The 16,397-nt window shown below is 44.9% G+C and overlaps 1 protein-coding gene across 1 annotated transcript in view; it reads left to right on the top strand.

Annotated features, from left to right (window-relative positions):
* LOC139464534 (uncharacterized) overlaps positions 1-9,869 on the top strand; it is a 47,593-nt gene extending 37,724 nt beyond the window's left edge. The window contains exons 10-11 of the mRNA XM_071246058.1: positions 1,188-1,438; positions 7,307-9,869. Coding sequence (XP_071102159.1) covers positions 1,188-1,438; positions 7,307-7,592 — 537 coding nt within the window. The 3' untranslated portion in view covers positions 7,593-9,869. The remainder of the gene's footprint in view (positions 1-1,187; positions 1,439-7,306) is intronic.
* Positions 9,870-16,397: the final 6,528 nt, after the last annotated feature.

Raw genomic sequence — 16,397 nt, 5'->3', positions numbered from 1 at the left:
TGTTGTTCCCATGATCTATATTTGGAACAAGGCGTTACACAGGTAATAGAGAAGAACGCCTTTGTCAATAGCGCGCCCTGTATGACATTGAAGATGAATACCACTTCTTTTTATATGCCTATTTAATGCAACATTAAGGGCTAAGTGTAAACCTGAATATTACCATGTCAATCCCAATTTCTTTAAATTACATCTCTGTTAAACAACTCTAAGTACTTACTTTTACAAAAAATATCTATGTACATGAATCATGCAATGCTCTGATTTTAAAAATTATAAATGTTCTCTAGGCCTGTGGCTTCTTCAGTAAAGACTTAATGAAATCGTTGTATGTAAATGTCATATAGCTGGACTATTGCTGAGTGCAGCGTTAAACAAACAAACAAACAAACAAACAAACAAACAAACACAAATCGAGGGAAGTGGTGGGGATTGTGTATGTATGTGTGTGCGTGCGTGTGTGCGTGCGTGTGTGTGCGTGCGTGCGTGCGTGCGTGTGTGTGTGCGTGCGTGCGTGTATGTGTGCGTTCGTGTTTGTGTGCACAGGTGGCAAGTCGTCTTTGTCACTATGCGCTGTTGGATTCCTACAATCATGGTTTCGAATCCCTGATCCGCCCTGCACAAGTTTCTAGGTTTGTCAGCACAAGTGGTAAATGTTTAAAACCTCGTCATTCGTGATCAGGTTGTCTTCCCGCATCAAGCTGACACGCCGTGATACCCTACTGTTCAGAGAGGTCTTAAATTATTATATTATATTATATTATACATTTATATAGGTATCCAGGTACTAGTATCTGCTAAAATGCGGCTTTATTTGTTCCTCGACAAGTTGATCCGTTTGCATTTCAGTTATCATTCTCAACTCCCTGGGGAGTATACAACCCAAGCCGCCTTGGGGCGCTAGAAGTTTTTTTTTACATCCACCTCAGCTATCGGGTAGCCATTTCCTGCTGGGTGAAGAGAAACATTTGAACTAAGTTATTTGCCTAGGGTGACAACCACAAGTTTTGACACTTGTGTTTCGGGTGTATGTACGGGTGTTTCCACCATCTGGTCACATACCCCCGGACGAGTGGGCTCTTTTGAGTGCACAGGGTGTATGTACTGTACGCTAGGGGTAGTGACAACACTGTAAAGATCTGTAAACATTGTAGGTCCCGAGGCTGAATAACTCTCTTTATATTCAGGCACACCTGGCGTCCACGGACTACATCGTCTGGGTGGATTCCTCTGTGAGGATTCGGACTGGTCAACTCACCCCCATGTTTGCCGCTGCCCGGGCCCGGGGCCTTGCCTTCTCCCCTGTGAACAAGTACGCCCTGGCAGAGCACACGTCACGTGACATGTTCCAGTACTTCAGCAACTCCGCATGTCAGTTCTCCCGGTATAACGAGGCCGAAGCGGGCTTCCAGGTTCTACATAACGACCCCTTTATAAGGTATGGGTGTACCAGTACAACATATGATTTTGGTTGGTTGGTTTGTTGTTTAACGCCGCACTCAGCAATATTCCAGCTATATGACGGCGGTCTGTAAATAATCGAGTCTAGACCAGACAATCAAGTGATTAATATCATGAGCATGTATCCACGCAACTGGGATCGGTGATACGATATATGAAGTGCGGTTAGGAGCATGCACGTGTGTGTGTGTGTGTGCGTGTGTGTGCGTGCGTGCGTGCGCGCGCGCTTGTGTGTGTGTGTGTGTGTGTGTGTGTGTGTGTGTGTGGCTGCTTGTACTAGTCCGGACTAATGCCAATTTAAATGGCTAGCTCACTGAGATAATATGTCGCAGTTTAACATGAATACCCCACTCAGACACAGTATACTGACTCCGAGCTGATCAGTCCTTGTTTCAGCCCCTTGATAGACAGGGTAACAACAAGTACCATCTTTTAATGTCTATTTGGTATGACGCGGCCAGGAACCGACCCCGGACCTTCCGCTTTCCGGGCGGATTCTCTACCACTAGACCACGGAGGCGGTCTTATGAAATATGAATTTTCCACAAGTATTACCTATTTATAAAGTAGGGGCGGTCGGGTAGCCTAGTGGGTAAAGCGTTCGCTCGTCACCCTGAAAACCGGGTTCGATTACCGACATGGGTAAACTGTGTGAAGCCCAATTTTGGTGTCCCCAAAATAATCGAGCCTGGACCAGACAATCCAGTGATTGACAACATGAGCATCGATCCACGTCATTCGGATACGATGACCATCTTCCCGAGGCAAGAGAGTTAACTGACTTTAAAAGTCCAGTTTCCAACCTTGCCGAACTAGGATGGAATTCCCGGGCTCGATCGTAGCGCCACCAGTGGTTATTACAAGTTATGTCCCTTCTAAACCTCTCCTATGGACCAAACGAAATGGCGGCGCTATCTGATCGATAATGAAGACCTATATTGTGATAAAACGGGCTTTACATCGCGAGTACCTTGATTAAAAACATGAAATGATTTGAAAAAGATCTGTTGACAACGAGTTGGCGGTGCACATGTTTTGCAAATCCTGTAATCGACCAAATCTGCACGACAGTTTACGAACCGGTTTTCGATTTCGTTACGCGATTTTGATTGAACTATGTAAAAACTCCATAATATCAGCCTAGTTCGGCAAGGGTGGAAACTGGACTTTCATAGTCAGTTAACTCTCTTGCCTCGGGAAGATGTACGATGACATGCATCAACCAAGTCAGCGAGCCTGACCACCCGATCCAGTTCGTCGCCTCTTACAACAAGCATAGTCGCCTTTAACGACAAGCATGGATTGCTGAGGACCTATGCAATCCTGGATCTTCACAGGTCGCAAATAGGAATGACGCAAAAAAATGTTGCCAGACATTTTGGCTGTTTTTAATCATCTGGTGTCTTCAGTGTGTCGCCTCTGTCTGTTACCAGATGTGGTCTTTGTCGATGAGTGAGTGAGTGAGTGAGTGAGTGAGTTGGGTTTAACGCCGCTTTTAACATTATTCCAGTTATATCACGGCGTGTCAGCTTAATGTGGGAGGAAAGCCCGAAGTGATGCAGGTCTAAGACGTTTACCACTTCTGTGAAACCCACGGGCACGGGTATGGTGCTGACAAACCTAGAAACAAAATCGGGGCGAACCGGGATTGGAACCCACAATCATAGGTTTCTGGCGTGCCCAAGGGACGCAACTCTGCACCCAACTCACTCACTCACTCATAATAATGTTTGATTTTCAAAATTGCGATATTATGTCCAAACAATCCTTGTTGCCAAAGGCCTTACTCGTCACAGGGGTCATTTTAGTCCCTTTAGCATCATCAACGACTCTAAACACGATCGGCCATTTCCGCTGCGGTTACAGAAAGGGGAGGAAAGGGGCGAGGTTGGCCGAAGCATCTGTACCGCTTGATTGAAACTTAGTGATGTAAGCGAACGTAAAATCTCACGTAATAATTGATCTGGTTAGGGTTCTGTGAAAAATTAACATGATTATAAGATAACTGTATTCGCTATCAATGTTAAATTGAAATAAAGGAATCTACATCCGTACATCGGTATACATTCCTCGTGAACGTACTTTTCTATTAGCTTTGACGAGAGTAATATTTAAACATGGGCTCAAGCTAAGCTTAGCCAGAAATGCCAATGTCGAGTTACCTCCCTTTGACCATCTTCGAAGTCACGAATCAAATGTTTTGTTTTTCTGACCATAACAAATTGAAAGCAGCAACATAAAAAATACTGATGTTCTTTTCAGCAAAATTATGAAAGATTTTAAAATATTTTTTTTCTCCAGTACAAGTAGCCATACCACACGTGCATGGACGTCGCTATATAAGTGCAATAATCTTGGACGCGACGTTAAACCCCATATTACTTAGCCTCTACAGACAGCATGCCCCGCGCCGCAAAGTAGGCCAAATGGGAGATAAGCCTTCTGTGTTGTTAAATTTGAGGAAATGACATCTCCAGTTAGACTGCTCCCAATTTCCCAGAATGCTTATCTCCATATAGTACACCTTTAAATCGATATTCTTACACATGATAAATAGGTCAGCCATCCTAGAACATTCCTTAAAGGGAAAATATTATGAAATATGACTTAAAGGTTTGATATCTATCAACAACATTGTTGACTGTATAGAAATAATGGTTATAAAAGGCACAGTATATTGACAAAAAAGTCATCAAATAACAGTCTATATCTAAATGAATTTAGTTACATTTATCGCAACCCATTGAACGTATTGCTTTGTTCGTACTCATCACGGTATCTCCCATTGTAGGGGTGGCAATTTTGTGAGTGAGTGAGTATGGTTTTACGCCGCTTTTAGCAATATTCCAGCAATATCACGGCGGGGGACACCAGAAATGGGCTTCACACATTGTACCCATGTCGGGAATCGAACTCGGGTCGTCGGCGTGACGAGCGAACGCTTTAACCACTAGGCTACCCGACCGCCCGGCAGGTTTTGTGACAGAAAATGCTGATCTAATATATATTCCTCAACAAACGTTATTAAATACCAGCGTTTTCGTTATTTTTAAATTGTACGTCAATATCAAACGTATATACAGGCTTAGAACTAAACTGAAAGGCTTTACCAGCCCAGGTAAAGTTAAAATGTCCTTGTAATGTTAAAACAATGGGGAAATTAGGAAATTTGTAATAGCCCGCAGGAATTTGTCCTAGCCCAGGGCTGGTGGGCTAGTGTTAATTTTTACCCCTTTATATAGCTCTAATTCGTTTTTGGCAACCATTATAATATGCCTCAATATGTAGCTATCGAGAAATGTGTATTTTTATGTGTGAAAATAGTTAATTAATTCTGTCTAATGGAATTAGATACCTGATTTTATTATTCAATTGACCAATCAGAATCAAGCATTCTTCAGTGTCATGGTAGAATGAAATTTATTTTCCCCAAATTTGAGATGAACGTGCTATGGCTAACATTGGGCGCTAATATAGCAGCCATAAACTGTACGAGTCACGTGATGAGATTCCACCCACTGACACTCTGATCCGAGGACGGACGTCTTGACCACATGGTCAAGGGATTCCACCAACACACTGACGCGCTGATGCGAGGACGGACGTCTTGACCACGTGGTCAAGGGATTCCACCCACTGACACTCTGATGCGAGGACGGACGTCTTGACCACGTGGTCACGGGATTCCAACCACTGACACTCTGATGCGAGGACGGACGTCTTGACCACGTGGTCAAGGGATTCCACCCACTGACACTCTGATGCGAGGATGGACGTCTTAACCACGTGGTCACGGGATTCCACCCACTGACACTCTGATGCGAGGACGGACGTCTTGACCACATGGTCACGGGATTCCACCCACTGACACTCTGATGCGAGGACGGACGTCTTGACCACGTGGTCACAGGATTCCACCCACTGACACTCTGATCCGAGGATGGACGTCTTGACCACGAGGTCAAGGGATTCCACCCACTGACACTCTGATCCGAGGACGGACGTCTTAACCACATGGTCACGGGATTCCACCCACTGACACTCTGATCCGAGGACGGACGTCTTGACCACGTGGTCACGGAATTCCACCCACTGACACTCTGATCCGAGGACGGACGTCTTGACCACGTGGTCACGGGATTCCACCCACTGACACTCTGATCCGTGGACGGACGTCTTGACCACGTGGTCACGGGATTCCACCCACTGACGCTCTGATCCGTGGACGGACGTCTTGACCACGTGGTCACGGGATTCCACCCACTGACACTCTGATCCGTGGACGGACGTCTTGACCACGTGGTCACGGGATTCCACCCACTGACGCTCTGATCCGAGGACGGACGTCTTGACCACGTGGTCAAGGGATTCCACCCACTGACACTCTGATGTGAGGTCAAGCATGTTTCATTTTAGTTATTTAGAGCCATTGTTTGTCTGTTAACGATGTCCGTCGGTGGCAGCGGCGTGATTGGGAAAGGGTGCTGTTCACAGAAAAAAGTTCCTTGCTCCGAAATGATGGTAAGTCCGTGTTTATCGACGTAGGAGAGAGCGACAGACATCTAAGTGCATCCAAGATGTGCACGCTTATGATGGAGGCGGCGTCTTGGTATGGGGCAGTATATGCGGTCAGTGGACAACAAGGCTTGTAATCATCCGTGGGAATATGACTGACCCAAGATGCAGAGATGAAGTGTTGCGACCTGTTGTAATGCCATCTTACGTGGACAGCCAAGGTGTACCCTTTTGCAGCAGGATAATTCACGACCTCATACTGCTAGACTTGTTCAGCAATTCGCAATTCGTTGTACAGAGAAACCTTTGATCGTTGGTTCGAATCCCGTTTCGCCTCGATTATGTTTCAAGGTTTGTCAGCACCTTAACCGTGCCCGTGGGTTTCACCAAATTGGTAAACGTATGAGTCCTACATCGCTTCGGGTTTCCTCCCACATCAAGTACTGTTCAAAGCGGCGTTAAACTCATCTTACTCACTCACGAATTAAAGTGTATTGTATTCCGAATAGCGTTGTCGTCCCAAAAGTACTCACGGAAATGAAAAAAACCTGTTTTTCTCAATTTAAAAATCGACACAAAGTGTTACGTAGCTGTAGATACGAAATGACAAAACAACTCGAAAAGTACTAGTCTGGATGTGCTAGTTTGATCTCAGTGAACAATACAAAATGTACTTTACAGGAGGTAATTTGTCGGCACTTTCAACATTCAAAAATAAAACTAAGTCCAAATTGACATAGCAGAAACAGACTTTAGGCATTACGCAACTGTTCTCACCTGTCGTCAAGGTTTCATAAGTCACCTTGATCTACTTACACCTGGTTATGCCCTGTTTCACAATAGTCTGTTTTATTCACATTTTTCCACACTTTTTACGTGTAAAAAGGCATAAAACATTTGATACGCTGTATTTGTGCCACGGCCCAATTAGTACTAATTTAGTTGTTTGAATATTTACATATTTTGTATATTAACTGCATTTATTTAAGATCTGAGGTCGAAAAAACAGATTTTTTTCATTTCCGTGAGTACTTTAGTATGGTGATCTCACTTCAGTGACTGACAATCTCCAGCCCATTTTTATATTGTGTTGTTCATTTATACTTACTGCTTTTTAATATTCTCAACTAGTTTTAAAACAAATCTGTGATATTCTAGTTATTGTACTGTCCATCGTTGACAGGTTTTTATTTAGTCTAAATAATATGTATCATTAATGTATAACTTCTCGTCACGATATGGCTGAAATACTGCCGATGTGACGTTAAATATTAACTCACTCACTCACTCCAATAGCGTTGTCATCTATAACTTGAGATTGTGGTTCCAGGAGGTTCTTGCTGAAAGTGTGGACGGCCTGTGCCCTTGACCCCCTCTGCATGTGTACTGACCAGTCCGAAGCACAGTTCCACTGTAACAGCAAGATACGACGATACAGCAAGTGTCACCGCTTCGACCAGTCCGCATATTCGCTCATTCTTGCCAAGCTGTTCCGGGAAAATATCATGAGTTTTTACATACCAAAAGGGAAATACCATATACTGCGGCGACATCACACTGAGAACTATTTTGAGAAACTTGAGTCTGAAGTAGTTGGCAATTTGCAACTCAATTAACAAATTCTATAGTATTTTAAAAGTAAGACAAACCTATATGTAGATTCTGATGGTGTATGAGGAATTGTGCATTAAATCTGCTTTGATACATAATAATTTTGTCAATAGGTGTGTAATGTGTGTGTATGTTTCGCAATGGCAAGTCAGGATTCACTGGGAAGAGTTGGAATGAAAGGTCTGCGGTTGTGTAATGCTGACTTTGTTGACATTTCTTAAGTAGAATAGGCCTTCAGCAACCCATGCTAGGCGTTAAATCACGTGGGAAGCCACCCATGTTCCCGCTGTCCATTGCCAATTACCAATCAGTGACAATTTAAGTCATGACTTCCAGTTGTCCATCGCTATCCCAGGCGACTCTGCTTGTAGGTATTCAGAGTGTTAGTCTCTTGTCCTACCACGACACAAGGTATTGATATCATTAGTCCGCTGCCCCGTGGACCCGTCTTCAGCAACCCAAAGGCCGTAAAAGGCGACTAACGGTTCGGATGGTCTGGCTCGCTGACTTTGTTGATGCATGTCATCGTATCCCAACTGCGTGGATCGATGATCATGATGTCAATCACTGTATTGTCTGGTCCAGACTCGTTTATTTACAGACCGCCGTCATATAACTGGAATATTGCTGAGTGCGGCGTTAAATAAGTGATAAGTTGTTGACTGAATATGGGTTTACAGCGCTTTTAGCAATAGTCGAAAACCGGCAGTCGGTGCGACGAGCAAAGGGATTCACCTACGGGGCAAAATTACCGGTTCTCGTGTGTATGAAATAAGAGAGACAACGTCAGATAGCCACCACATCGAAACTGATATTGCTCTAATTATTATGTTGTGGTATATTCAAACAAGTAACCTTCGACCTTATACTACCATCACACCAAAGTAGTTCTATCCCGTTCTAAACAAAATACTAGAAAGGGCCGTGATCACGATAGAACGCGTAGTTTGGCATAAAATACGATGCTAGTTCGTTCATAAGCAGTCCTCAATACGTCTATCTCGTTCTTAGCCAGTCTGCAGTCCGTTTGTATCCAGTTCATATCGTGTAAAAGTGCCCGTTCACCTCACCCCGACAACGTTTCTAAGCAGTTCGAGCAGGTCCGCAGCCGTTCTGAACCCGTTCTTAGCCAGTTCAACCTCGTTCTACCCCGTTCACAATACGTCCAAGCCAGCTCTAACTAATTCTTAACCCGACCAACTCGTTCGCAGTACGTCCTCATCTCGTCCCAAGTGCGTGTGTATTCGCGTCCTGGCCGGTCCTGGCCCGACTCCTGTGGGTACCGAGCGCGTTGTAGCCAGTCTTCATTCAAGTTCAGGGCTCCGAGCTGTACACATCATGCCTCCAAAGAGAAGTCGACCCGGTCGGTGTGCACACGTACTGAAATTTATGTCCGACTGCACCACGTCGTAACACGTCCCTAGTAGGTTCGAAGTACGGCAATTCCGTTCGAAGTACAGCAATTCCGTTTATAATACGTCTTTCTCGTTTTAAGTACGTTGTCAATCCGACTAATTGCTGAACGGGATGGACGGGATAAAATTTTGAGCAGACTCACAGTTCTAGAGCACCGTCCCCGTCCGAGCCCGTCCATGAAGTTCGTAAAGACTGTCAATAGTTGCTACTACGTCCACTACGTTCGTACACAGTTTGAGCCCGTTCGACAACATTTTTACGAACATATTGAGAACTAGTCTGGTGTGATAGGGGTATAAGGTATATCAGCGCATCGTTATATTCTGTTCAGGTTCCATCCTCTCTGGAGTTGTCTGTGTCTTCGTATCTTCCCTAGACAAGGGACCTAGCTGACTGTAAAAGTCCACCCTTGCCGGACCAGGCTGAAATTTCGTGGCTCGATCGTAGCGCTACCAGTGTTATGTCACTACGAGTTACGGCACTTCCATGTCCCTCCTATCGACCAATCAGATTCCACCTTTCATATCACATGCATTTGCTTCAAACAAAATGGAGGCACCCAATCAAGATGATCTGATTGATAATCAAGTACTTTTTCGTAATAAAAGTGGTATTACCTTGCCTCAAATCACTTGATCACCTTCACTAAAAACATGAAAAGATTTGGAAAATATCTGTGGACGCTCATTTGACTCTCGATTTTGATTGGACAAGGCTTAGACTGCTTAGTCCACCTAAAATATAACTCCATTATTCCAGCCTAGTTCGGCAAGGGTGGAAACTGGACTTTTAGAGTCAGTTAATTCCCTTGCCTCGCGAGATGGCATCTGCGAGAAATAATAATACTTATGTCCATGTTACCAACTCTTGCCACAATAAAATGTTCCACTTTTAACAATTTGTTGAATATATATTTGTGTGTGTGTGTGGATATCGTATTCCAATGACTGCCCGATGCAAGAAGTCCAGATTCTAGTTTCAGACATTGTTACAACTGCTGGCACAAGAGTCATGCGTGGAAGGTCAAGGAAATCCCCTATAAAAATTGTTGCCGCTCGCAAGTCGTTTTTACCGTTATTAAACACTTTCCGGAATACGCCGGCCAATCAAAATCGAGGAAACAGAACACATTTGTAATTATAGCACAATACAACATCGGATACAACCATGGATACAACATCGTTAAGGCATGAGGTCCGACGATGGCCACAAACGTTAAATGACCAACAAGTACTGATGGTTATGTTTTCAACGTAACGGCAATGTTAGCCCACCCCGCATGCTGGCCTGATCTGATCACAATGTTACCTGTTAAATCGTAGCTATGAGTTCGCGACCAGTAGGTAACGGATAGTAAAATCGAAGCCTAGATACGATTTTGCAGCACTATGTTATTCGCGATGTTAATATCTGCTTGTTAAAAAAAGCTGCATTCAGTGTCTCAAAACATATTACATTGTAATTGACCAGCAATGAAGTGAGGAAGACGATTGCCTCAATGTAAGATGTAAACTATTTACGATATATTGTGAAGCTTCAGAAAGTGGTAAACGTCAAAGACCTGCATCACTTCGAGCTTCCCTGCCAATTCAATCTGCCACGCGACCCTTGAAGATCCGGAGTAGAATAGGTCTTCAGCAACCCATTCTTGCCGTAATAGGTGACTATGCTTGTCGTAAAAGGCGACTAACGGGATCGGGGGGTCAGGCTCGCTGACTTGGTTGATGCATGTCATCGTATCCCGTGCGTGGATCGATGCTCATGATATCAATCACTGGATTGTCGGGTCCAGATACGATTATTTACAAACCGCCGTCATATAGCTGGAATATTGCTGAATGCGGCGTTATACAACATCCAAACAAACTAATTAAAAAAAAAAATGATCCGATCACAAGTGTGTGTATGTTTTGTATATATAAACACAAATACAAACACAAAATGCTTACAAAATGAATACAACCTGAACTCAGCATTTTGTGTTTATATATACAAAACATACACACACTCGTGATCGGATGTACCCGTGAAGATTCCGGGGTAGAATAGGTCTTCAGCAACCCATTCTTGCCGTAATAGGTGACTATGCTTGTCGTAAAAGGCGACTAACGGGATCGGGGGGTCAGGATCGCTGACTTGGTTGATTCATGTAAACGATCCCAATTGCGTGGATTGATGCACTGTATTGTCTGGTCCAGACTCGATTATTTACAAACCGCCGTCAGATAGCTGGAATATTGCTGAGTGCGGCGTTAAACAACCAACCAACAAACCAACAAACCAACCAATTGAATTTAAATGTGTCCACTAAAATGAGTTTTGAGGTTTTGATGAAAATTGCCACGAAGAGTCTCAAATGAGCTGATTTGTTTAGGACATGTAGTAGTACAGGCGCATGATGATTAATTCATCTTGAGTCCCGGAGCTCTCGAAACTCAAAGAAGGTTGTTCATTCTTGTAAGGTAAAGGGGCGGTCGGGTAGCACAGTGATTAAAGCGTTCGCTCGTCACGCTGAAGACCCGGTTCGATTCCTAACAGGGGTACAATATATGAAACCCATTTCTGGTGTCCCCTAATTGCTGAAATATTCATAGAAACGGCGAAAACCAAACTCACTCATTCATTGTAAGGCAAACTTTTGTACCCGACTGTGTTATAAGTCTAAAAATTGCAAATGACAGAAAGAAAGAAAAGGAAGTTTTCAGTCATAAGAACCTGTGCGGTAACTTTCAGGACAATGTTTGAAAGTCCTCCGTATTTCTGAAATTTGCATCTCTGCGAGCTTACCTGCCACGTTACCGTCGTGATATAACTGAAATATGGATGAGTGAGTGAGTGAGTGAGTGAGTTGGATTCAACGGTTCTCCAGTTATATCACGGCGTGTCAGCTTAATGTGGGAGGAAAGCCCGAAGTGATGCAGGTCTCAGACGTTTACGTGAAACCCTCGAGCACGGGTATGGTGCTGTCAAACCTAGAAACATAATCGGGGCGAACCTGGATTCGAACCCACAATCCTAGGTTTCTGGCATGCCCAAGGGAAGCAACTCTCTACCGCGAATTGCGGCGCCTTAGACGACTGGGCCACCCAAATCCAACTCACTCAAACACTTGGCCCCATCAGTTCCACACAACACTTTACCCGTCTCAGGCCTCCGTTCAAGTGGAATTGACAGGCTAAACTAATCAGGGACCTGAAACAGGAGACGGCATAGACCGAGACAAGGATACCTTGGGCGGACCTGTCTGTAATACACCAGATCAAGACAGACCAGACTAGTACCATCTTCAATAAGTGGCCAGGATGGATTAGATTTCAATATAGCAGCTTCACTGTATTGACGGGACCTTGAGCCGAACCAGCCTCAAATACACAGATGATATGGTTGGTCCAGGCCGACATCGCCTGTAACCTGTTCGTCGAGGCTGTCTCTGGTTCGGCGTGCCATACGGTTATATTGGTCAATACCGTCTGGGCCAGGGCATTCTACGTAACAAGGTGAAGAATTGCGACATGAACAAGATGCAAAGTAAATCAAGATGATTCTTCCAGACGTTAACCATTATATGTCAGATTAAAAGGTTCCACCATGTCCATTGTGAGTGAGTTGGGTTGAACGCCGCTTTTAACATTTTTCCAGTTATGTCACGGCGTGTCAGCTTAATGTGGGAGGAAAGCGCCCGAAGTGATGAAGGTCTCAGACGTTTACCACTTCGGTGATACCCACGAGCACGGGTATGGTGCTGACAAACCTAGAAACGTAATCGGGGTGAACCGGGATTCGAACCCACAATCATAGGTTTCTGGCGTGTCCAGGGGACGCAACTAACCGCACAGCGAACCGCGGCCCCTTAGACGACTGGGCCACCCGGCATTATTTCAGCCAAATAGCGACAAAACCAAGATTATATATTTACAATTTAGTTATTAATGCAATTTTTTATTTAAAAACAAGTTGTGAAACATATTTGAGAATAATAAACTGGGCGGCAAAAGAAAGTATAGGTCGAGTTCCATGATCGATAAAAAAATAACAAGAAGAGGTTTTGTTGTGAATTATAATATAATCTAGGGAGGGGTAACAAATGATTGATCAACCACAGTTTGAATGAAACTGTGCAATCACAGGTAATGTAAGCTCAGGGTAAACAATGGTGGGGTAAGAAATTTCATTTTCAAAAGTTGTCTGAAATGTTACCAAATAATTGTCAGACACACTACAAGTTCATTGTCGACATAGTTGCCTTCAATAGCGTGTATGACCTCCAGCTGCCTAAATGCATGCTGTGATACGCCGCCTCATCGATGACGTCAGTCTTCTGTTGACGTGAACTGGAATCCGTTGCCACTCGTCTCTCAGGGCCTGCTGCAATTCTTGTCTGTTGACGGGAGGCTGATGGCGTGCTCTAATCTGTCTGTCAAGATGGTCTCACAAATGTTCAATAGGATTCATATCGGGTGAATATCTATAAACAAACATTTACATATACATATACTGAACAACAAAAGTTCCTGTGGCATTGAAGAAGATTTAATGCAAAGTTATGTTTTTTACCAAATCTGAAACAAATTCGGTTTGTAACAGATTAAAGACTCCTGTAAGTGTTTAAATGGTTTAATTTGCCATACTGACTTCAGAAAATGCGTGATTTCATAAAAAAACATGAACATGCCAAAATGTCAATTTACAAATCAATAGCGTGTGTGTCCACCTCTGGTTGCGATGCAAGCAACACATCTTCGTCTCATGGAATGGACCAGGCGTCGAACAAAGTCCTGTGGAATATCTGTCCATATCTGCTGGAGCATGTTTCGAGGTTCCTGGAGTGTCTGTGGAACACGTGGTTGACGTCGAAGGCGCCGATCCATCTCATCCCACATGTGCTCGATTGGTGAGAGATCAGGGGAGCGAGCCGGCCAGGGGATGACATTCACGTTGTTTTGTTGAAGACAATCCTGAACAAATCGAGCAATATGAGGCCGGGCGTTGTCATGTTGAAAGGTAATGCCTGGGCCATGACGACGCAAAAACGGTAGAACAACAGGCCGATGATCTCGCGGTAGCGCTGTCCATTGAGATTTCCCTCTACCACTACCAAACGGGTCCTCTGTGCTGCTGTAATCCCACCCCATACCATAACACTGCCGCCCCCATAAAAATCTTCTTCCCTAACACAATGATTAACGTAACGTTCACCTCGACGTCGGTACACTCGAATCCGTCCATCGCTGTGGCTGGGGTGAAATAGAACTTGTCCCCACTGCATGGCCGTCCAGCGTAGACGCTGTATACGTGCTTGACGGTGGTGTCCTGTCAAAATGGGACGTCTGGCGGGTCTTCTTGCGACAGGGGGCACGGGTGGCCCAGTCGACTAAGGCGCCGCGATTCGCTGTGCAGAGTTGCGTCCCTTGGGCACGCCAGAAACCTATGATTGTGGGTTCGAATCCCGTTTCGGCCCGAGTATGATTATAGGTTTGTCAGCACCATACCCGTGCTCGTGGGTTTCACCGAAGTGGGAACCGTCTTAGACCTGCATCACTTCGGGCTTTCCTCCCACATTAAGCTGACACGCGGCGATATAACTGGAATACTGTTAAAAGCGGCGTTAAAACCCAACTCACTCACTCTTCTGGCGACAATCCCTGCACATCTGAGGCGACGACGTACGGTTTGTGAAGTTATTCGTCGAAGGCAAGGCTGCTTCTTGCAGTCACTGTTGCTGGCTGGAATCGATTTCGTAGGTTTGTTGTTCGAATTCAGTTGTCTTGTCGATTATTGGTTACGCGTGGCCTGCCACTCCGAGGAGTGCCCCATTTAGCTATCTGTAACCGCATCTCTGTGTTCCTCCTACGAAACGATTTTGCCAGCGCTGCAGGCTGTCCCATTATGTTTTCGTAATAGAACCCCGATTCGGAATATGCGGCACTAGCAAACCTGCCATAACTCTACATGTATCGTACTCCAATGAACACTGCAACACGATTCGCTTCCTAAAACACTTGCTTTCAAATATTTGTACTTATATTTTCAATCATGCACTTGCTATGAACTTTTCGGCTTGGGGTCATCGAGAGGGTATTAATTTTGGCAACCACCACAGAGTGCAATGGAGCTTGAAACATCCTTACTGGTCCAACTCGAAAAGTAAACATATTGTTTCACGATTTCAAATGTAAGTACTCGTATTTGACGTGTCTTATGAAGTGAATCTCATTGGGTGTGTCATCAGATCACGATCGCGAGGCGTGCAATTGGCTGAAGCATATACATCGCGATGCACATTTGGATCTATTAGGAAAACACAATAAGGACAGTCCTTAGCTCTGTGTAGCGGCCAGTCAATATCAAAATCGTTTCTTAGGAGCAGTATGGAGATACCGTAACCGCAGCTATCCCAGCTCAGATTCAGGGAAAGAATAAGTTTCCAATGCCGAGAAAAGAATACGTCGCCAGCAACCAATATTTGATGCCTCATGTTGATTCTTGGATACATAGGACTACACTAACGCTCGGATTACGTGGACGAGTTGGTGCCAAATGACGAGACAGAGTGTGACCTCAGTGGCCACTGTGTCTGTCCCAGCTGGGCTGACAAGTCTCCAATACCAGGACAGAGTGGGTCCTCAGTACCCCATGTGTCTGTCCCAGCTGGGAAGACCAGGTCTCAAATACCAGGACAGAGTGGGTCCTCAGTACCCCATGTGTCTGTCCCAGCTGGGCTGACAAGTCTCCAATACCAGGACAGAGTGGGTCCTCAGTACCCCATGTGTCTGTCCCAGCTGGGCTGACAAGTCTCCAAAACCAGGACAGAGTGGGTCCTCAGTACCCCATGTGTCTGTCCCAGCTGGGCTGACAAGTCTCCAAAACCAGGACAGAGTGGGTCCTCAGTACCCCATGTGTCTGTCCCAGCTGGGCTGACAAGTCTCCAATACCAGGACAGAGTGGGCCCTGAGTACCCCATGTGTCTGTCCCAGCTGGGAAGACCAGGTCTCAAATACCAGGACAGAGTGGGTCCTCAGTACCCCATGTGTCTGTCCCAGCTGGGCTGACAAGTCTCCAACACCAGAACAGAGTGGGTCCTCAGTACCCCATGTGTCTGTCCCAGCTGGTAAGACCAGGTCTCCAATACCAGGACAGAGTTGGTCCTCAGTACCCCATGTGTCTGTCCGAACTGGTAAGACCAGGTCTCAATACCTGGAAAGAGTGGGTCCTCAGCAGAATAGGTTCCAGGTACCCAGTGTTTGTTGGGTGCGGAGCGGACAACTTAAGTGTTTATTGCATTCTTTCCGTTCCATCTGTATTCATGTTTGTAGATCTCTAACACGACAGTAGTTTAACTCTTCATGAATTTATGCAATCCAACTGTCACAGGGTAGTAGTATAGGTAATGGGGG

The sequence above is a fragment of the Haliotis cracherodii genome, unplaced genomic scaffold (genome assembly GCF_022045235.1).
Source record: "Haliotis cracherodii isolate W230 unplaced genomic scaffold, xgHalCrac1.p SCAF_17, whole genome shotgun sequence".
Taxonomy (NCBI): domain Eukaryota; kingdom Metazoa; phylum Mollusca; class Gastropoda; order Lepetellida; family Haliotidae; genus Haliotis; species Haliotis cracherodii.
This window is presented reverse-complemented; position numbering and strand designations above follow the sequence as displayed.